At 37.7% G+C, this 17,066-nt stretch overlaps 1 protein-coding gene across 2 annotated transcripts; it reads right to left on the bottom strand.

The window, feature by feature from the left end:
- Window positions 1-3,299: 3,299 nt before the first annotated feature.
- slc39a13 (solute carrier family 39 member 13) lies at window positions 3,300-16,237 on the bottom strand. 2 transcript variants are annotated; one of them, XM_015002032.2, is made up of 10 exons: window positions 15,952-16,237; window positions 12,181-12,546; window positions 10,115-10,222; window positions 9,738-9,880; window positions 8,089-8,202; window positions 6,663-6,752; window positions 5,573-5,623; window positions 5,296-5,422; window positions 5,092-5,191; window positions 3,300-4,202 (listed from the first exon to the last, which is right to left on the bottom strand). In XM_015002032.2, the coding sequence occupies exons 2-10, from the start codon at window positions 12,506-12,508 to the stop codon at window positions 4,127-4,129; spliced, it is 1,137 nt and encodes a 378-aa protein (XP_014857518.1). In that variant the 5' UTR covers window positions 12,509-12,546; window positions 15,952-16,237; the 3' UTR covers window positions 3,300-4,126. The 2 variants fall into 2 exon arrangements, with proteins under 2 accessions (XP_014857518.1, XP_014857517.1); XM_015002031.2 differs by having other exon boundaries at window positions 5,290-5,422; window positions 15,952-16,232.
- Window positions 16,238-17,066: the final 829 nt, after the last annotated feature.

The raw sequence follows: 17,066 nt of genomic DNA, 5'->3' as shown, positions 1-17,066 counted from the left end.
CTTTTGAGGGGGTGGAGTGGTAACTATTAGTTATGCGTCGATGAGCGTCTTTTTCACTTTTGTAAATGTATAAAACCGATGTGTAAGTGTGGTTTTGCGTTTAAACCTATTTTGGAAATGAATGGTAACGCAGTAAATAGCAGAAAAACAAATGTAATTTATTTCCTTCAAATCATCTGTGATTATTTTACACCGTTTTTGTATTAAAAAACGCTTTCATTTTGATGACGGAAACAAAGAAAAAACTGTATGATTTAAAACGCCTTTCAGAAGCATAGAAGCTACTTTCTCATTCTAAGTTTGTGCTTTCTGTTTTCAGGGTGGAATGATTATATAAAAAACTTTGATAGATTTTAAAAATGTAAAATGTGTGCACACGTTGTATTGAGTATTCTCTCCCAAAATACTTTTTAGGTAAAATGTCCAACCTTGGCAAGTTGCTCCTCCAGCACACAGTTTTTCATCAGCTCTGTTTGGATTTACCTCTCAAATAAATTAAGTTTTTCTAATTTTTATAATCTTAGTGGGAGCATGTTGACATTAAATAGAAGCAGCCCCAGAATTGAACCGTGGGGTACCCCACGTCATCTGACTTTTGCCTTAATGCAACAATTTGCAATTGTAGATAAAATACATTTCTGAGCCAATTAGAAATAAAAAGCCTTGTAAAACCTAATTTAAATGACAGTCTGAAAATACAAGTTTGTCTCAAGATTCTGTAAATGACGTTAAAAAATAGTCCTGCAAAAAGTTCTTCATGCCAATGTCCATTTTTTTCAATTTCCCTCCATCTTTATATATACTGTCAAAATTGCAGAGAGATACATTATTATACATTCACACTCAATTTCATATTTACAACTCTGGAGTACTTGCAAATAATGAATATCATTTATTATTTTTTGGCTTTTTTTTCATTTTACAACCAACCACTTTATAGTATTTTATGATATTTTATCATATATAATAACACAAAGGAAAACATAATTTAGAAAGGTTATTGATAAAATTATTTACAAATGAAAACATCGGAAAAGTTCAGCATGCATCAACCTCTTTTACAAGCAGGACAAGACCTTCAGAAGTTACATAGTAGTAAATGTACCTGAGTAAAAGTTATTCTCAGAAATAAAGCCACTTTGCAAAGGAGGCGGAGAAAAACATTGAACTTTATGAAGAATGATATATATATATATTTTGTTTTTTTTTCACTACATACTGTCACAAGACATGTAATTTAAGTATTTCAGAATGTTTTAAAGCAGGGTATTGTTATATAAACAATATCAACAATATCCAAGAATTGAATGTATCACACAGCACAGCTCAACTTACAGGAAGAGTACAGTGAGACTTCCTACTGACCAGACGTAGACACCCATGTAACTGAGAAACAAGAAAGACTCATGGGAACTCTGGAGAAACTGCAGACAGTAAATGACCAGTATATGACTTGTGGCTTTATTTGATCAAAATGCCAAGTAAAGTAACACTTTATGAAATGTCTTTCCACACTTATTGATTTTTGTATTTGTGGATTATTTTTGAAGACTTCACTTTAAGTTATGCACTGTGTACATAAGATTCCAATAAATAGATTGAAGTTTGTGTTTGTAATAGTAGAAAATGTGAAACGGTTCAAGAGATACCAAACTTTTTTTCATGGGATTGTAACAAGAGTTGTTGACAGAATTTCAGTGGTGGGCAGCCAGCCGGGTGCGGTCAGTGCAGACAGTTTGGTGGATTTTAAATGTTTATTTTTTTTGTGTTATTTTGCCAAAGTTAACCTTTATCGACCCCCTCTCATAGCTTGTCTGATTTGATGTAATATAACTGAATGTAGACTAGCTTAAACTATTGTCTTATGAATTTATGCAAATATATTTTACCAAAAGTTGACTCATCCATCCTTCAATCTGAACAGTGAGTCAATCGGTATCTGGAGAGGTAACTCTCTGTATGTTCATGTCTTTGTGGTATGGTTACAAGTAGCTAAATGTTCATGTTTGCAGAAACCTACAGGATCCTGCAGATGAATGGGTTTAATGGTTTACCATACTCCTGGTCGACGCTTTGCTCATGGCTTACGCAAGCCGACTGTGTCCCTGTATCACATCGATGTAAATCTGAATCCAGGACTTTTAATTCTTAGAGTAAATGGTGACATAAGAACGGGAATGTACCATCTGCCTCTGCGTTTACGGTTTTCTGCTCTAGGTCTCCCACTGCAGTGCAAGCGGTGATAGTTGTTTTTATGTGCTGTGACTGAAGAAGGCTCCCACAGACATTAAGCTGCTCAAAGCCTGATGACTAAGGAAGGCGACCTGCTGCTGAGTCGTTATGGCATTATAAGCTTGCCAGATACACTGCTGAAACTGGAAATGTGTGAACACAGAGTCATTGCCCCCTCCCCCCTGCTTCCATATGACAATTTATCACCCTTTGCAGTAGGATTATTCTAACGGTGAACATGTTAATGCAGAAAGGTCCATGTGACACCATGAGCTATCCGTGTGTATCTTTATGCAAATCCAACCATATATTTTCCAAACTCAGTCATTGTAGAGTAAAAGGAGACACTGCTCATCTTAAGCTACAAACAGGAAAGAGACAACCCAGAGCCTGGACAGGTCACCAGTCTATTACAGGGCAAATAACCTCACATGCACACACTTGCACCTCAGGGCAATTTTGAATGAGCTGCTAACGCTGTGGGTGGTGGGAGAAAGCTGGTGTGCATGCATGCACAGCAGGAACATGCAAACTGCATACAGACAGGAACCCATCAATAAATACTAGACTTAAATTCTGCCATCTGTTCAATTAATTGTACCTAATTGTTGGGTCCCAGAATACTAATGCTGACATTCCATGATTTTGAAGTTATTAGTATTTTCAGAGGGGCTTTCAACTATAAATATGAATGTTTGCTATGAATTTACTTAACATATTTCTATATCGAAACCATTCTGTAAAATGGATGGCTGGAGAAAAAAAAAGAATAGATTGATAAAGACATGGAAGAACATATGAAGAGAGATTGAGAAATGGACAAATGAATAGACAGCTCAATGAATGATGGATAAAATAACAGATGAAGGAATTGAAGGAAATATGGATGGAAAGTTTAGGCATTGGAAAAGGAAATAAAGTCAGTAAGAGATCTTGTTTTTAGTATTATTTTTATCTGGACCTGTAAAAGTTGTTTTTTTCCCCCCCCTAAATTTCATATTTTTTAAACTGCAGGAACCCTGCAGTGATTTGCATCACATTTTCCTCAAAATATAAAAACCAATCCCTTTGATACAGTTGTCTATAATTTAAAGTTTATTTCTTCAAAAGTCTTTTAAAACATGTATCATCCCCCGTTTTCAACTTTCTAAAAGCTATCTTTTGTCTCTCAGAAATAGCTAGCAATAAAAATTAAATGAAATTTAAGTTTTAGCAAATAACATCAATGTATTGTCATTAAATGTTACTACAAGCACTTCCTCTTGATGAATGCTGTGTGAGGAGCTCAAGCTGCTCAAAATGTGCAGGTTACACTGTATGTGAAAGGCAAACAGATAAAAGTTCTTTGGTAGAAAATAATACAACACAAGACAAGCGGGAGTGATTAAACTGTTTTCAATTTCAATAAATATTCAGAAGCTACATAAAAACTGATAGCAAACAGGACTAACAGAACAACATCTAAAAAAAAACATCAGACGAACTTCTGCTCTGCTAGAAACAGGGAACCAGAGTTTTTATGTTAGTTATGAGATTGTACGTCGCGTGTACCTGGCTGTAAATGTATGTGCAAAGCATCGTGATTGTCTTAAAAAAAAAAAAAAACAATTTGGTAACAGATTTCCAAACAGACCTTTTCCTGATTCTGGATAATCAAGTACAGCACATTTCAAAGTGTCCAAGTACTAGCGTCCTGTCTTCTGATCACGACAGTCTTCCTTTCAGTCATCCCTAAATAAAGTGCTGCTCCTCGTCAGATATTTGCTTTAGTGTTTCCTTGGCTATGACGCCAGAAATCTCCTTGTCAGTATATTTCTGTGAATAAGAGGATGGTGGGGAAGTCGGTTCCTCTCCAGTAGTAGTGTTTAAGGCAAAAGAGTGTTCTCCTCCCACGTCACTCCACGATGGCTGAGAGCAAAGCCATGGTGCCCACCCCACAGAAGATGAGCAGTATTTGTAACAAGGAATGTCTGAAAAAAACAAAACAGATTTAGAAAGGTTTGTGGACTCATTTTTTTTAAACATTAAATAACTACCATATTTTCCAGACTATAAATCACACTATTTTTCATAGTTTGGCTGATTTATAGTCTTGTGTGTGTTTTTTTCTCTACATGACACATTTTTTAACTGATGATTACATGTTAATTCGTACTGACAGACATGAGCCAAGGGTTAAACATTACAGTCTGCAGCTGAGAGGAAAGCTAAACATGTGCTGAAGGAAAGATGGCCTGAGATGGAGGAACTAGTCCAGAGTTAGGTACTTGAAGAACGTCTCCCCGCCCCAGTAGTTGCCAAGAAGATGAATAAAAATGACTTTGGAGGGGGAATCCCTAGTGTTACTGCTTTATGCAACACAACTGCTGCTCTATAACCCCGGATTCACATTGGATGCTCCTCTCCACGGGCAAAGAGCACAGTGGAGTTGTTCCTGACCACCCCGATTTAGAGAATGGACCTTGGTAAGTCAGAAACTGCCAGCAGACTTTCAAGTCATGATTAAAGGTTTCCATGAGTACATTGAAAAGCAGGTAACTGAACTGGATCATCGACATGGAAAAGGCCTCCCTCACGTTTGACAAGGCTTAAATAAGTGTCTCCAGCTGTGTAAAAGAGTAATTTATCTCGAAATAGAAACTGGACTGAAATGTGTGACAAAAACACAAACATGGTCTTAATCTAAAGAAAAACTGCATCTCAAAAGCACAAAAAAACACTGATTAAGATAAAATCTGGTTCCTTGAGGGCTAAATATAAAGAAATGAATAAGGGATTACTAAAAAAAAATTTGGACACCTCTGTACACCTGATGGATTTGTTTTATTTGGACCTACAGGCTTATAAGTTCGTATTTACCTTAAACTGGACTCCTGTAGCAGGTCAGGCACAACATTAACCAAGGCAATGTAGAGGAAACCCCCCGCAGTGAAAGGCAGAATCCAGCTGGAGGAGTTTCCTTCAAAAACAACGAAAATCTTCATGAGTAACTAACCAAATTTACACAATTCCCAGCTCATAGCAAATTTTGCTGCATGTAAAATGATCTTCCACTACCTGCACCTTTGGGCGACTGAGCACAGAGGGCAAAACAAGCTCCCAAGACCCCAACCAAAGATGTAGACAGCTGCATCCGGGCGGCACTCCAGCGATCGAACCCGGCTCGCAGCAGAATGGCAAAGTCTCCCACCTGTGGAGGATGACATTTCTCTCAACACAGAAAAACCTAAACAACAACTGTGTTTACAAAGACTCTAGGAGACAGATATGTCATAAAGCTCCAAGATATGCAAACAATTTATTTCCTAATGAAAACATTGAAGAACTGTTATAATCTCACCTCGTGAGGGATTTCGTGAAGCAGGATAGCAAAGGTGGTGAGGAATCCAACCTGGGAGGCAGAAAAAAAGGCAGGAGCAAAGTGATTTATACACAACAGAAAGTCTGTTTCTTGTAACACAGTAGAATAATGAGAAAATGCCTCAAATGTTAAAAAAGTAAAACAAGGTAGAAGGTTAATTTGTATAATTTAGCTTAAACCATTCGTAGCTAATTTTGTAGCACAAAAGGCCAACATAACAAAAGACAAACATAAATAAAGATAAGAGTTAAGAAAGTGTATAGCTGTAAGTCCTTTATTTATATTTAACTAAAAAATATATTTTTTGTTTAATTTATTTAATTTGCATATTTCAACAAGACAACTGTGACAAACATGAGTAAACCAAAAAATGTTGGTAAAGTCTCGCATGCGCATGTTTGAAATATCTGGTCAACTTCCTTTCTGGCACAATGATCAATTCTTCATGCTGTTAACCTTCTGTCTCTCCAGCTGGACTCATGTCCCAGAACTGCAGATACACGGTAACCTACTGAAGCGGTACAAATCCATGTTTCTGGAGTTTAAAATGTACCTCTTAAAAAAGCTTGCATCGCAAAAAAAGAAACGGACAGAATATGAATATCTTTGAGTCTATAAACTCGATTGCTCAGTCGATGAGCTTTATAATTAGATGGCCAGGTTTATAACAGCTTAAATGAACATGACTTACAGTAATGCCTTTCATCTTTTTTATTATTTTGCGACATTAGATCAATTTGGACCTTTTCCCACATCAGTCATTGGCATCGTTATTCACCTCTTTAGTCAGTCAGATTGGAGCACATTTTTACTCCACACACAGTGAGGTTCTCCAAACTTTCACAGCTAGTTGGTGTCTTTTCCTTTGTGTGCATTTTCTGCACTAATGACCAACTTATGACTTTTCAGCATCAGCTCCTTTTTGGATTATTTGACCTAGGGTAATGAAGCCGCCTCTCCCACACACAAATGCATATAAAATAAATAAACCTGGCGAGCTTTTGAGCTGACACCGCTTGAAATGGGAACATTTACAGGGGTGATGAAACAGCGTGAAATAAAATCCTACCTTCTTGCTCACTGAGAAGCTCCCAGCTACTGCCAGTCCATGAGTGAAGTTATCAATGCAGTTGGCCAGAAGGTTCAGGTATCCACTTGTCTGTAACAAATGTATGAAAAACTGTCTAATTTAAATAATTTTTTTTTTTAGCATTTTCTCTTTAGTACCCCACGCTAAGAATCAGCCTAAAATGCGGTTTTAAACATATCTTGAATACTCACAAAAAACACTTACTCATCTTTTTACATGATGGATTAATTATTAATTGTCTTTAGCCACATTCTCAGGCTAAGCTATATCACCACATGACTGATTACTACCTGGCCTGTACTTTCAGAACAGTGATTGTCCTCACATGGAGAAAACATGGGGCAAAGGTCAACCTTGACCAGCCAATCAAAATCAGACAGTATGAACAACCAACCAAAGACTTCACAAAGCAACCTTTTTGAGACACTAAGGAACCCACTAGCCTCAGCTAAAATCTGTGCTCATAAAAATGGCAAAGATGGCATCCATGAAATTGCTAATCAGAATAAACTTGACACTCATTTCACATTTACCAGAACTTATTTCTGACTAATAACCTTTGGGAAAATTATTCTCTAAAATGATGAGACATAAGTGTTTTTTTTTTTGGAAAGTGTGTACCTATGTGGACTAAAGAATTTAAAATACAAAAAAACCCTCCTGCCTATAGTCAAGCATGGAGGTGTAAGAGTGATGGGTTGGAGCTGCTCTGTTGCTTCAATGACTGCTGTTAAAATGTGCTGCCTTCACTCATTGACCTTTTTAACTTTGTTAATACAGCAGGACATTGATCTAAAATGTATTTTCCGTCACCGAATGATGCAAGAGAATGAAAGTTTTATAGTCGCCTAGTCAAAGTCGGAACTTAAATCCGATTCAGAAGCTGTTTATTTAAAAAAAAAAAAAAAATCCTGATATGGCTGAATTAAAAATACTCTGCAAAGAAAAGTGGGGAAAATTATTTTAAATCCAAACTGATGTAAAAGACTCATTGTCACCTATTACAAATTTTCGATGTCTACTGTAGTTTTAAAAAAAAAGCAGCAAATAGATGCTAAGAGTTTAGTGGGGGTTTACTTTTCCACATAGAGAGGAAGGTGGCTTTGGCAGCTTTTTTCTCCTTAAAATATGGAAAAACATCATTTGACATCTTCATTTTGTATTCACTGATGTTATTCGTCTCGTACATAAAAATTTATTTTATGATCTGACATATTTAAAAAATTTGTAAGAGGGGAAATAGTTTTTTATTGCCTGTACTTTCATATTGCTGTTTGGTCAGGCAAAAATAATTAATAAATACAAGCATCTTATATAAGCAACCCACATCAAAGTTAACTGTTTATCCCTACTGTTGCCCCATTTTTCGTCATATTCTGGGATATGCTTTGGTTGTCAGCATTACCTTAATTTTCTCTGAGCTGTCTTGCAGACTCTGTAGCTTGGAGGATTTCCATGACTCAGCATGGTGTCCGTTTCTGAGTGATGCCTCCGCTTTGACGCCGAAAGCTGAACTTGACTGTGGAGAGAAAAGAAAAAAAAAAACGCTTAACTTTTATAACACGTGCGCTCATCAAAAAAACTCGGAGAGAAAGTCCTCCCAGTAGTATCGTAGAGCTCCCAGCGTAACCAGTCAAATAAAAACTGCAGTTCAGTGGGAATCTAAATACTGCAAAGCAGCACACAGTTTGCTTATGGTCGCTTTTGATGTGCATTACAAGGACTCAGCCATCACATTTATTACGTGCTAGCGTTTCTGTTTTCTGAGAATAGCCAACTTCCCTGTTCCATCATTTAGAAACCACTTATGTTGTCATTTGGACTGAAGCTCAAATAAAGCGAGAAGGAAATAACCTGCGGTCCTCCGGTTGCCACAAGGAAATGTTTGCTCCATCTCAGTGACTGAAGCATGAGGAAGTAATGAAGTGTGATGAATTTTACGGCTATTAATGACCTCCAAGAGACGGGAGCTAAATTTCCAATCTAGAGCGCTGTGCAAGTTTCGTGTAAAAACGATGCATCGATGCAAAACACCGGCATGATTCGCTGCAAAAATATATTCACCTTGTTACTGTTCTTGCAACGCTCAACGTTTTAGGAGAGCACACTGTTAGCTTCCCCTTTTTGCTGTAAATCTCTGCCCATGTCTATTGTTGCCTCTGCCTAAAAGCGGTGTTCTCCTGTGGACAGCGAAATGGCTGAAGCAGCTGCTTCATCCCCTGAACTAAAAATAGACACAAGGAGAGGAGCTGAGACGTGGATTCCAATCTTCTCCCTCACTGGCATTAGACAGACATGATGGAACGTGTATTCTGCCTCTACAAACATACAGAACAAGGCTTCTTTTGTTTTTGTTTTTTTTTACAGAGCTAGCATTAACTATTTTACTTTATAGACGTAGCATAAAATGTGCATAAAATGCATACACTTTAATAATGAATACGGCCATGCTTTTATGTATATTAAACATGGCATCTCATCTCTGTGTGAGAAACCAAATACAAATATGAACAGCTGTTTCAAATCCATGAGCTGCAAATACAGTATCTTTGAGGGTTAAGTGGCTCTTTGATAAATGCACTTCTTTTGCTTTTAGCCTTTGACTGGATGACAGGATTGAAGTAGATGATTCACCTGGGTAAATATACACACAGAGTGAGCAGTCAGGCACAATAGAAGAGTACAAAATGTTGGCACTGAGAACATAGGAGCAGCCTGGCCATATCCATCTGCAATACTATCCAAAAGAAAAAAATGAAAAGCTGCTTTGCTTATTTTTAAGAAGGCAGGAGGCTAAACATGAAACCGACACTTTCTTTTTGCATAATTTATAAGGCAGGCAAGAAAATCAATAGGGATTTCTTCCCAAATGTGTAGCTGCTGCTGTAAACTCCCGGGTGTGCTGCGGGTCATCTGATACGACAGTCGTCAAAACACAACTGACAGATGTGCAGACTAAGCATCGAAGCATCTGCACAGAGAGCGCCAACAAAAGGAAATAAGCGAAGGCTTGCATCGACATGCGAGACAGAAAGAAATAACAGAAATACTTACAGACAGGTTAAAATTCAGGTCTGAATTTGGGGGGGCGTCCTCGAGGCCGTCTTCATCAGGAAACATTTTCTCCAGCAGGTGGAAGGCAAACAGACCAATGAGTACCCACAAGCCCTGGGTCATGTAGTGGTTGTGTTTACTAGCTGGAAAGACAGCACAGACTGTAAATATGTGGGCATGAGATGTACACTAGAGATCTGGTGATGCAGCCAACACGCTGCTTCTAAAAACTGCCACAGACCTGAATGAAGGAACGTATAAATGCTATTTTCTTTCTTTAATGAACCAGTCTTTTTTTTCTTTTATTATTCTCTTACAAGAGGGATTCCTTGTTAGAGCATGAATATATTTATGAAAGCTGTGACTCTGAGACCCACCTGGAGGGCCAGAGAGCGCCCACGCTTCGGGAAGGAGGTGAAGGAACACGTCACCAAGGAGACCACCAATAGCAAAGCTCAAGAGCTGCTTCAGCTTCTGGCATCCAGCTGGCAAAGAAACAAGGTACCAATTATGTCAAGGTATGATTAACAACGATCTCCGTGCTGTTTTAGCTTTAAATACAGTTTATGATGAGCTTAAAATACGCGTTTACGGCATTAAAAAAGATTGTGATAAATTAGTGTCTCTTTTCAGCCTGGGTGTTGTCATTTCAACCTATGAGGCACTTAAATGCACAGTAGCATCTCTGGCTCACCATGCATTACCTATAATAACACTTCACGGAAACTTTAATCTTGGAGTGGCTGCATTTCTCAGCCCTCAGCCTAAAATACTTCTGGAATGCCACGTTAGCGTGGGTGTGGCCTGTCAAAGCTTTCAGCCCTCTGGTTCACCTCAAGTGACTTTGGTCGGGTCACAGAGTACAAGGAAAGTGTACGGTAGATCATCAGAATCATTTAGAAGCTACAAGTCTGGATTAAACTGGATATATTATTACATGCAGATATTTTCTGCATGCAAGCTCATGTTTAGAAGGAATTATCAAGTATCATTAATAACCAAGGATTGCAATAGGTGGTATGTGTATTAATGAAAAAGCAAAGTCTCAAAGAAGCAAATAATTACCAAAGAAAAATATGAATACAAAACTTAAGATAAACTAAACTCATTGGCTCCAGCTGGGCATCAAGTGAAATGTAAACATAAAGCACCATCGTGTTTGAATCTAGCCTCACAGAACCAGTACCAAGTTTAAAAGTGTTTCTTTTTTTTTCTATGTTGTTGCACTTGGCAGCTGAAGCTCTTCCCACTCAGAACAGGAAACTCTTTACTGTAGATAGGAATCTTATAAAAAAAAGTAAAAAAAAAATAAAAAGAAAAGAAAAGCTGTGAACTTGCATCATTGGACACTATAATTGTTTAGAAAACATGCAGCTGCGTTCATATTTGGCCTCTGCTGATAGTTCACTTCAAGCTGTGTGCTATAGGAAGGCTTGAAAATTTCGGATGCAGCTGCCTGCTTTCCACCAGAAACATCTGTGGATCCCACTGGAAAAAAAAAATATCTCTAGTGTGGGGATGAGATTCATCACAAAGCTATCCAACTGTAAAACATGGAGGGGAGAAAGAAAAGAAGAAACCATTTATAGAATCTTACACCTTTAAAAAAAATAGTAGTAATAATCGTGATTAGGAAACATTAAAATCTATGAGTTATTGCAGATTGTCATTTCTGAATAATTGTAGTGGATACGTATGGCTTCTTATAGCAGCTCTATAGCAAAACAGAAGAAACTGAAAAAAAGCTGTTTCCTCTGCTTTTTTGACAGATTATCTAAAGTGGTGAACCCGTTCAGAGACACATTAGATGTCTGGATTATATTATTATATTTCTGCAACCATGGATTTCTCATCTTTCAGATGTGTGAACCAGCAGCCCAGTTTACTCCATTTTCTTGCAGTGTTTCCATGTTTACAAAGAAGATAGAAAGAAGAAGTAAACCTGATCATAGTTCCCTCTCCCTCTTGCTACAATCCTTCATATTGTGGCAATATGAAGGACTGCTACAATAGGGGGGAAATTTGGGCTCCTTATAACAGGAGTTCAAAAATCTACTGGATCTGCATGTCAAAAAATATCCATAACATTGAATAATTCCCTGACCCATATAACGGATGCTACAAAAACCCAAACTAAAATCATGCAGGCGTCGCAGCATCCAAACAAGCTAAAGAGAAGCAACAGAACGTCTCAGGAAGATTATTTTACAACATATTTATGCAATTAAATTGATAAAAAAAAACAGGAACATTTATTTAGGTAGCTACAGACATCTGAATCTGAACACTTCTGCTTTCAAAATTAAAAAAGGAATTTCCCAGTGTGGTAAGAACATGGTTCAATCTGAGTTAACGTTGGATTTAAAAAAAAAAAAAAAGCAGTCGTGAATAATTTGAGCCATGGTTAAGCTGCAGAGTTAGGACTACATATTCCTTATCCTACCTTCAGTTTTGAGGGCAGCTCCTGCTTCAATGGGAACAACAAGCAGAGGGAAAACCCCACTGAGGCCCACAGCGACTGAGCCCACCAGGGACAGGAGCCATACATGTGTGTGTTCACTGGTTAAAAAGTCTGCGACCGCCTGCAGGCCTGGGAGATCATCTGCCAGACTGGGGCCCGGTCCCGCAGCTGTAGCCGTCGCATGAGCCATAGAGGTTTGTGTCATCTTCTGGCTGCTTGATGCTCCCCTGGAGGTGAGCATCAGCAGAGCAGCAGGGACAAACAGAGCAGCGACAGCCCAGCTGGGCCTCCAACAGCTTCCACCTTTCATCCGTCTCTCAGCCCAAAAAACACTTGGAGCCCGTGATGCTGTAAGAAGAGAGTAGGTATGACAAAAAAATAAATAAATAAATAAATTACCATTTCAAATGTCTAAATCTTCTGCATTCATTGAAGGCAAAAGAAAAAAGAAGAAAAGATAGCAATCAATAAGTAAAAAGAAAATAAATAATTTGTTAGGTTGCAAATGAATTAAACTGTAGTTCTTAGTGAATTTAGATGTTTAAAAATGAATGACTGCAGTAGAAATTCTGGGCACATAAAAAAGCAAAAGCAGTGTCTCATTTCAACAATCGCCTTGATGCTGTGCTTTGAACGCTCTGCAGGTGTACGTCCACAAACAGAGCCAGATCTCTTTATCGCATTAAAATGCAAACCACTTGTTTGCTGCAGCCAAAAAAAAAAAAAATGAAAAAGATAATATTTTCAGTGAAAATAGCTTCAGCTGGATATCTGATGATATACAAGCCAGGGTTCTGGTTGTTTGCAACAAACTATTGGCTTTTCCAGCAGTACACGCTCGGCGCTCACGGTTTACTTTGACCAGATGAAATCTCAGAGGAATTCAGAGAATGTCAAAGAAAACTACAAGCATGTCTCTGGTTTTGTCATTGATCTGACATGTCTTCCTCTGTCTTTGAAGAGCCTCTTCCACTGAAGAATGTTTTTGCTTTCTTTGTGGCTCTTTTACATCAAACTGGTTGCAAGTACCAGCTACCAAATCTGCCTCCAAATCCCCAGTTTACGAAAGAATAAAATAATAAAAATGGATTCTATCATTTCTACTGAAGTCTCTCGTGTACATTCTGCACCTGATGAATGTTTCTTATTTCAGAGTTTAGCATCAAATAGTTTTAAGTGAGTTAGTATGGTTGTGAAAATAATTAAAATTTTGAGGTATATTTAAAAATAGTTGACAGAAAAATTTAAGCACACAGTGACATACTAAGGATAAGTGATTGTAATATAACTGAACACATCACAAACTGGTGCAAACTTTCATAAAAGATTAACACGTTAGGTGCTGCCATTTTGTCAAACAGTGTGGTTAAATTTTATACTACATAAATTCTAGGTTTTAGTTTTCATTTAACAAAAGCTGACTTGTCCCATTCCTATTGGTTTTGCCCTATTTAAGGAAGTCATCAAACTTAGGTCAACAACAAACAGATTATATCTACATTTAAAAGTATAGATATAACCTCAGCTTTCAATGGAAGGTGTTTTTTTAATATAGCTGAAAAAAATATGCTTATTGTGAACTTTATTTTTTGCTGTGAATGCTGAAAACAACCGAAATCCACATGACGATTTTCAATGAGTTGAAAGCACAGCAGGAATGCTGCCAGCTAAGCAGATATGTTAATCCATCACTTATTGATCAGAACTGACCCATACTCAGGAGGATCATAACTTCTGAATTATTAAAAATCATTCAACATCAGCTCTTAAATTGGTCAACTGACTGACATTCATAATAGCTTGAATCCACTTGTACCATTCAGTAACATGAAATGCTTTGGGTTGGAAAGAAGAGAGGCTGTCATGCAACATTTAATCTCGAGTGTTATTTAAGAAGGGCATTATGTGATGACACAATGTGTATAAAGCTATAAAAACATCCCTCGAAATGGAACTTGCTCAAGTGTACTTTTTAAATAGTATAGTAATAGTAAAAGTATATTTGAAAAGGTTCCATTTCAAGGGACGTTTTTAAAAGTTTTTACATATTGTGCTGGAATTTGCTTGATTTTTCTGGTTTGTTTTGAGTGGAATAATAGTAAATTAGAGAGCAAATGAACTTAAAACTGTCTTTTTTTTTGGACATTTTAAATAGTTATGAACAGAAGCTGACCCCAATTTAAATAGTAAATCATGTTGCATTCCTTGGAGGAAATGATTCTCAAACATTTCACAACAAGTATCACCCTAGCTAATACAGCTTTAGAAGCAACATCATCTTGACAGACATTTTAAACCCCCAACAGCCTTTTTAAATTTTGTTTAGTTTTATCATAAAAAAACAAACAAAACAATATTTTTTTTCTTCCCACTAGTACTGGTTCATTAGTTGAAATGTTAAGTTTAATTATGCTGATGATCTTTTTTGACATAGATGATTATCATTCCCTAGTCTGAAACTGCATAACTTAACGAGATAATCAGTAGAAGTTGGAGCTTCAAGAAGGAAAGTTAGAGGTTTCCCCACCAAACTCAACCTAAAAATCCAAAATGGCAGTCTTGCTTTTAAAACTTGACAGATATGGTATGTAAACGTTTTCTTCACACTTCCGACAGCTTATAAGTCTTTCACAAACTCTGAACTGTGAACGTCTGTGCATGTAAAACAGCAACTTTAGAAACTCAGTGAAATTGGGGTTGACATCATCCAAGTTACACATTGACAGGTAATTGATATTTAGCACAAGTCAAAGTGGCAATCAACATTTATTGAGTGGTCCATTGTCTGGCTGGGAGTCCCCAAAATTTTACACACAACACTTCCCTTTGAAGAAGATCTGCTTGAACAAGTAATAATTCTGCTTCTTAGTGGTTATGAGGGAACAGGGAAAACTTTTTTTATTATTTAACTATTGCCAAAAATCGTTTCCACTACAAGCACCAATTATCGCACCCTAATATGTTTACACGTTTTGATTAGATCACTGCTCTGTCAGTTACCATAACAACCGAATATCGACAAAAACCTCTTTTATTTATTTAATCAGAGCAACAAAATCTGTGCAGTAAAAGACACTTTTGAACCTAATATTGACGGTTTACCTTCAAAACATGAATAAAATTGACTGCTGTTAGAGAGATATGAGGCAGACAGAAAACTCCAGAAGGAGCAGACTTCCAGACGGACTTCCTCTTGGCAGATGATTACTTATAATTTTTTCCATTACCCATTTCAGGGCGTCTGACCAGCTGAGGTGACTACCTTTAGTTTAACTTATTGGATGTAAAATGAATGCGTGGATTTATCCTATTATTAAATATTACAAACTCCGAAATGTCAAGTCTGGGAGTTAGCGAAAACACGTGGAGTGAATGTTGATTAAAAACAGTTGAGCTGCAGCAGTAACTGAGCTGGAAAAACTTGGGACGCCATTATGCTAAAAGTGACAACAACAACAACAAAAAGTGAGAAACTAGGTTTGCGATTAATAATATGTAGTAGCCAGCCCTGGGGTCTGCAGCTCAGAGTTAGCAGGCTAACAGCAGCGAGCAGCAGACGGAGGAATGCAGTCGGACACAGTTTGCTAAAGAGATTAGCTCCTCAAACACGTAGCCACGTAAGTTTAACGCTAACAGCGGCTGCTCTCCGACAGCTAGCATCAGTTTCACAAACTTACTGCCATGAAAAACTTGTTGAAGACCTCCCTACCCCAAAAAGTACAATGTGAACAATGACTTATTTTATGTACATACCTTGTGGTTTCGACAGTCTGTGCACCAGTGTGTCCCTGCCATCCAGACCTTGATGAATAGCAGCCTGAGTTCCTGCAGACTCCCAGCTGCTGCTGCTGCTGCTGCGGGGCGGACGGGGACCCACACCGCGGCTCTCCCAAACAGCCACGTATCAGGAACATGAGGGGGAGCACCATGGAGAATACAAACACGAGAGGGGAGTCACAGCGTGGAACCCGCCTCACCAGAGATTGCAGGAAGTAGCCCATCCTCCTAATAGTCCCAAAACTAACACATTGGAAGGGATTGTTTGCGTATTTGACGCAGATACGCATGAAATAATTATTAAAATGAAACTTTCTCTCCTGGAGAAGAGGCACTAAAGGCATAAAGCTGCAGATGTTGCATCATCTACAGTAGCTGGTTTGTTTTGTTCAATACGACCGTAGTGTTTTATGCACTTTATTTATTCTATAATAGTGCTGCTGAATATATGAATTAGCCTAATGAGAAATTTATGACCATGGAAGTAACCAAACTATGCACATTTCTGAGCGGTATCAATGTTTCAAATCACTTTCAGTAGATGGTGGAACTGAAATTTAAACTTGCACGTATACATGACAGTCACTTTTTCCACATTTTAAGCTGCAGCCTTAGATCATATTTTATTTCCTTCCCCAAGCTTTTTATAATAGTTTGATGGAATTCTGGCCCATTCCAGTCTAACCAGGTCAGGTTTGAAAGTGACCTTTCACCCCATGCAAGTCAAGACTCAATCCGCTGTGGATGAAGACACTCTGTAACCAGCTTCAGCCCGTATCTTAAGGCTTTCGCTTTGGTTGCGGGATTAATCTGCACATTTCACATTAAAACATGTGTATGAAAACTCGACATTTTATTCCTGTTTATAGTTGTGTATATTTTTTGAGCAGATGAATGTTCAAAAAATATCCTTAAGGAGGTCCACATTTTTCTCTCTCTTACCTTTGATGATTTTTTTTTTCATGTCACACAAAGAAGCAGTGTGTTTGAAGTCTTACCTTACAATGCATTCAAGAAAAATACAAATCAAAATGGCTTTTCATTTAATTGAAATGTTGTAATTTAATCAGAAGTTTGCACAGCAGTGACTT

The sequence above is a fragment of the Poecilia mexicana genome, unplaced genomic scaffold (assembly GCF_051168715.1).
Source record: "Poecilia mexicana isolate PSO_F unplaced genomic scaffold, ASM5116871v1 scaffold_3, whole genome shotgun sequence".
NCBI lineage: Eukaryota > Metazoa > Chordata > Actinopteri > Cyprinodontiformes > Poeciliidae > Poecilia > Poecilia mexicana.
This window is presented reverse-complemented; position numbering and strand designations above follow the sequence as displayed.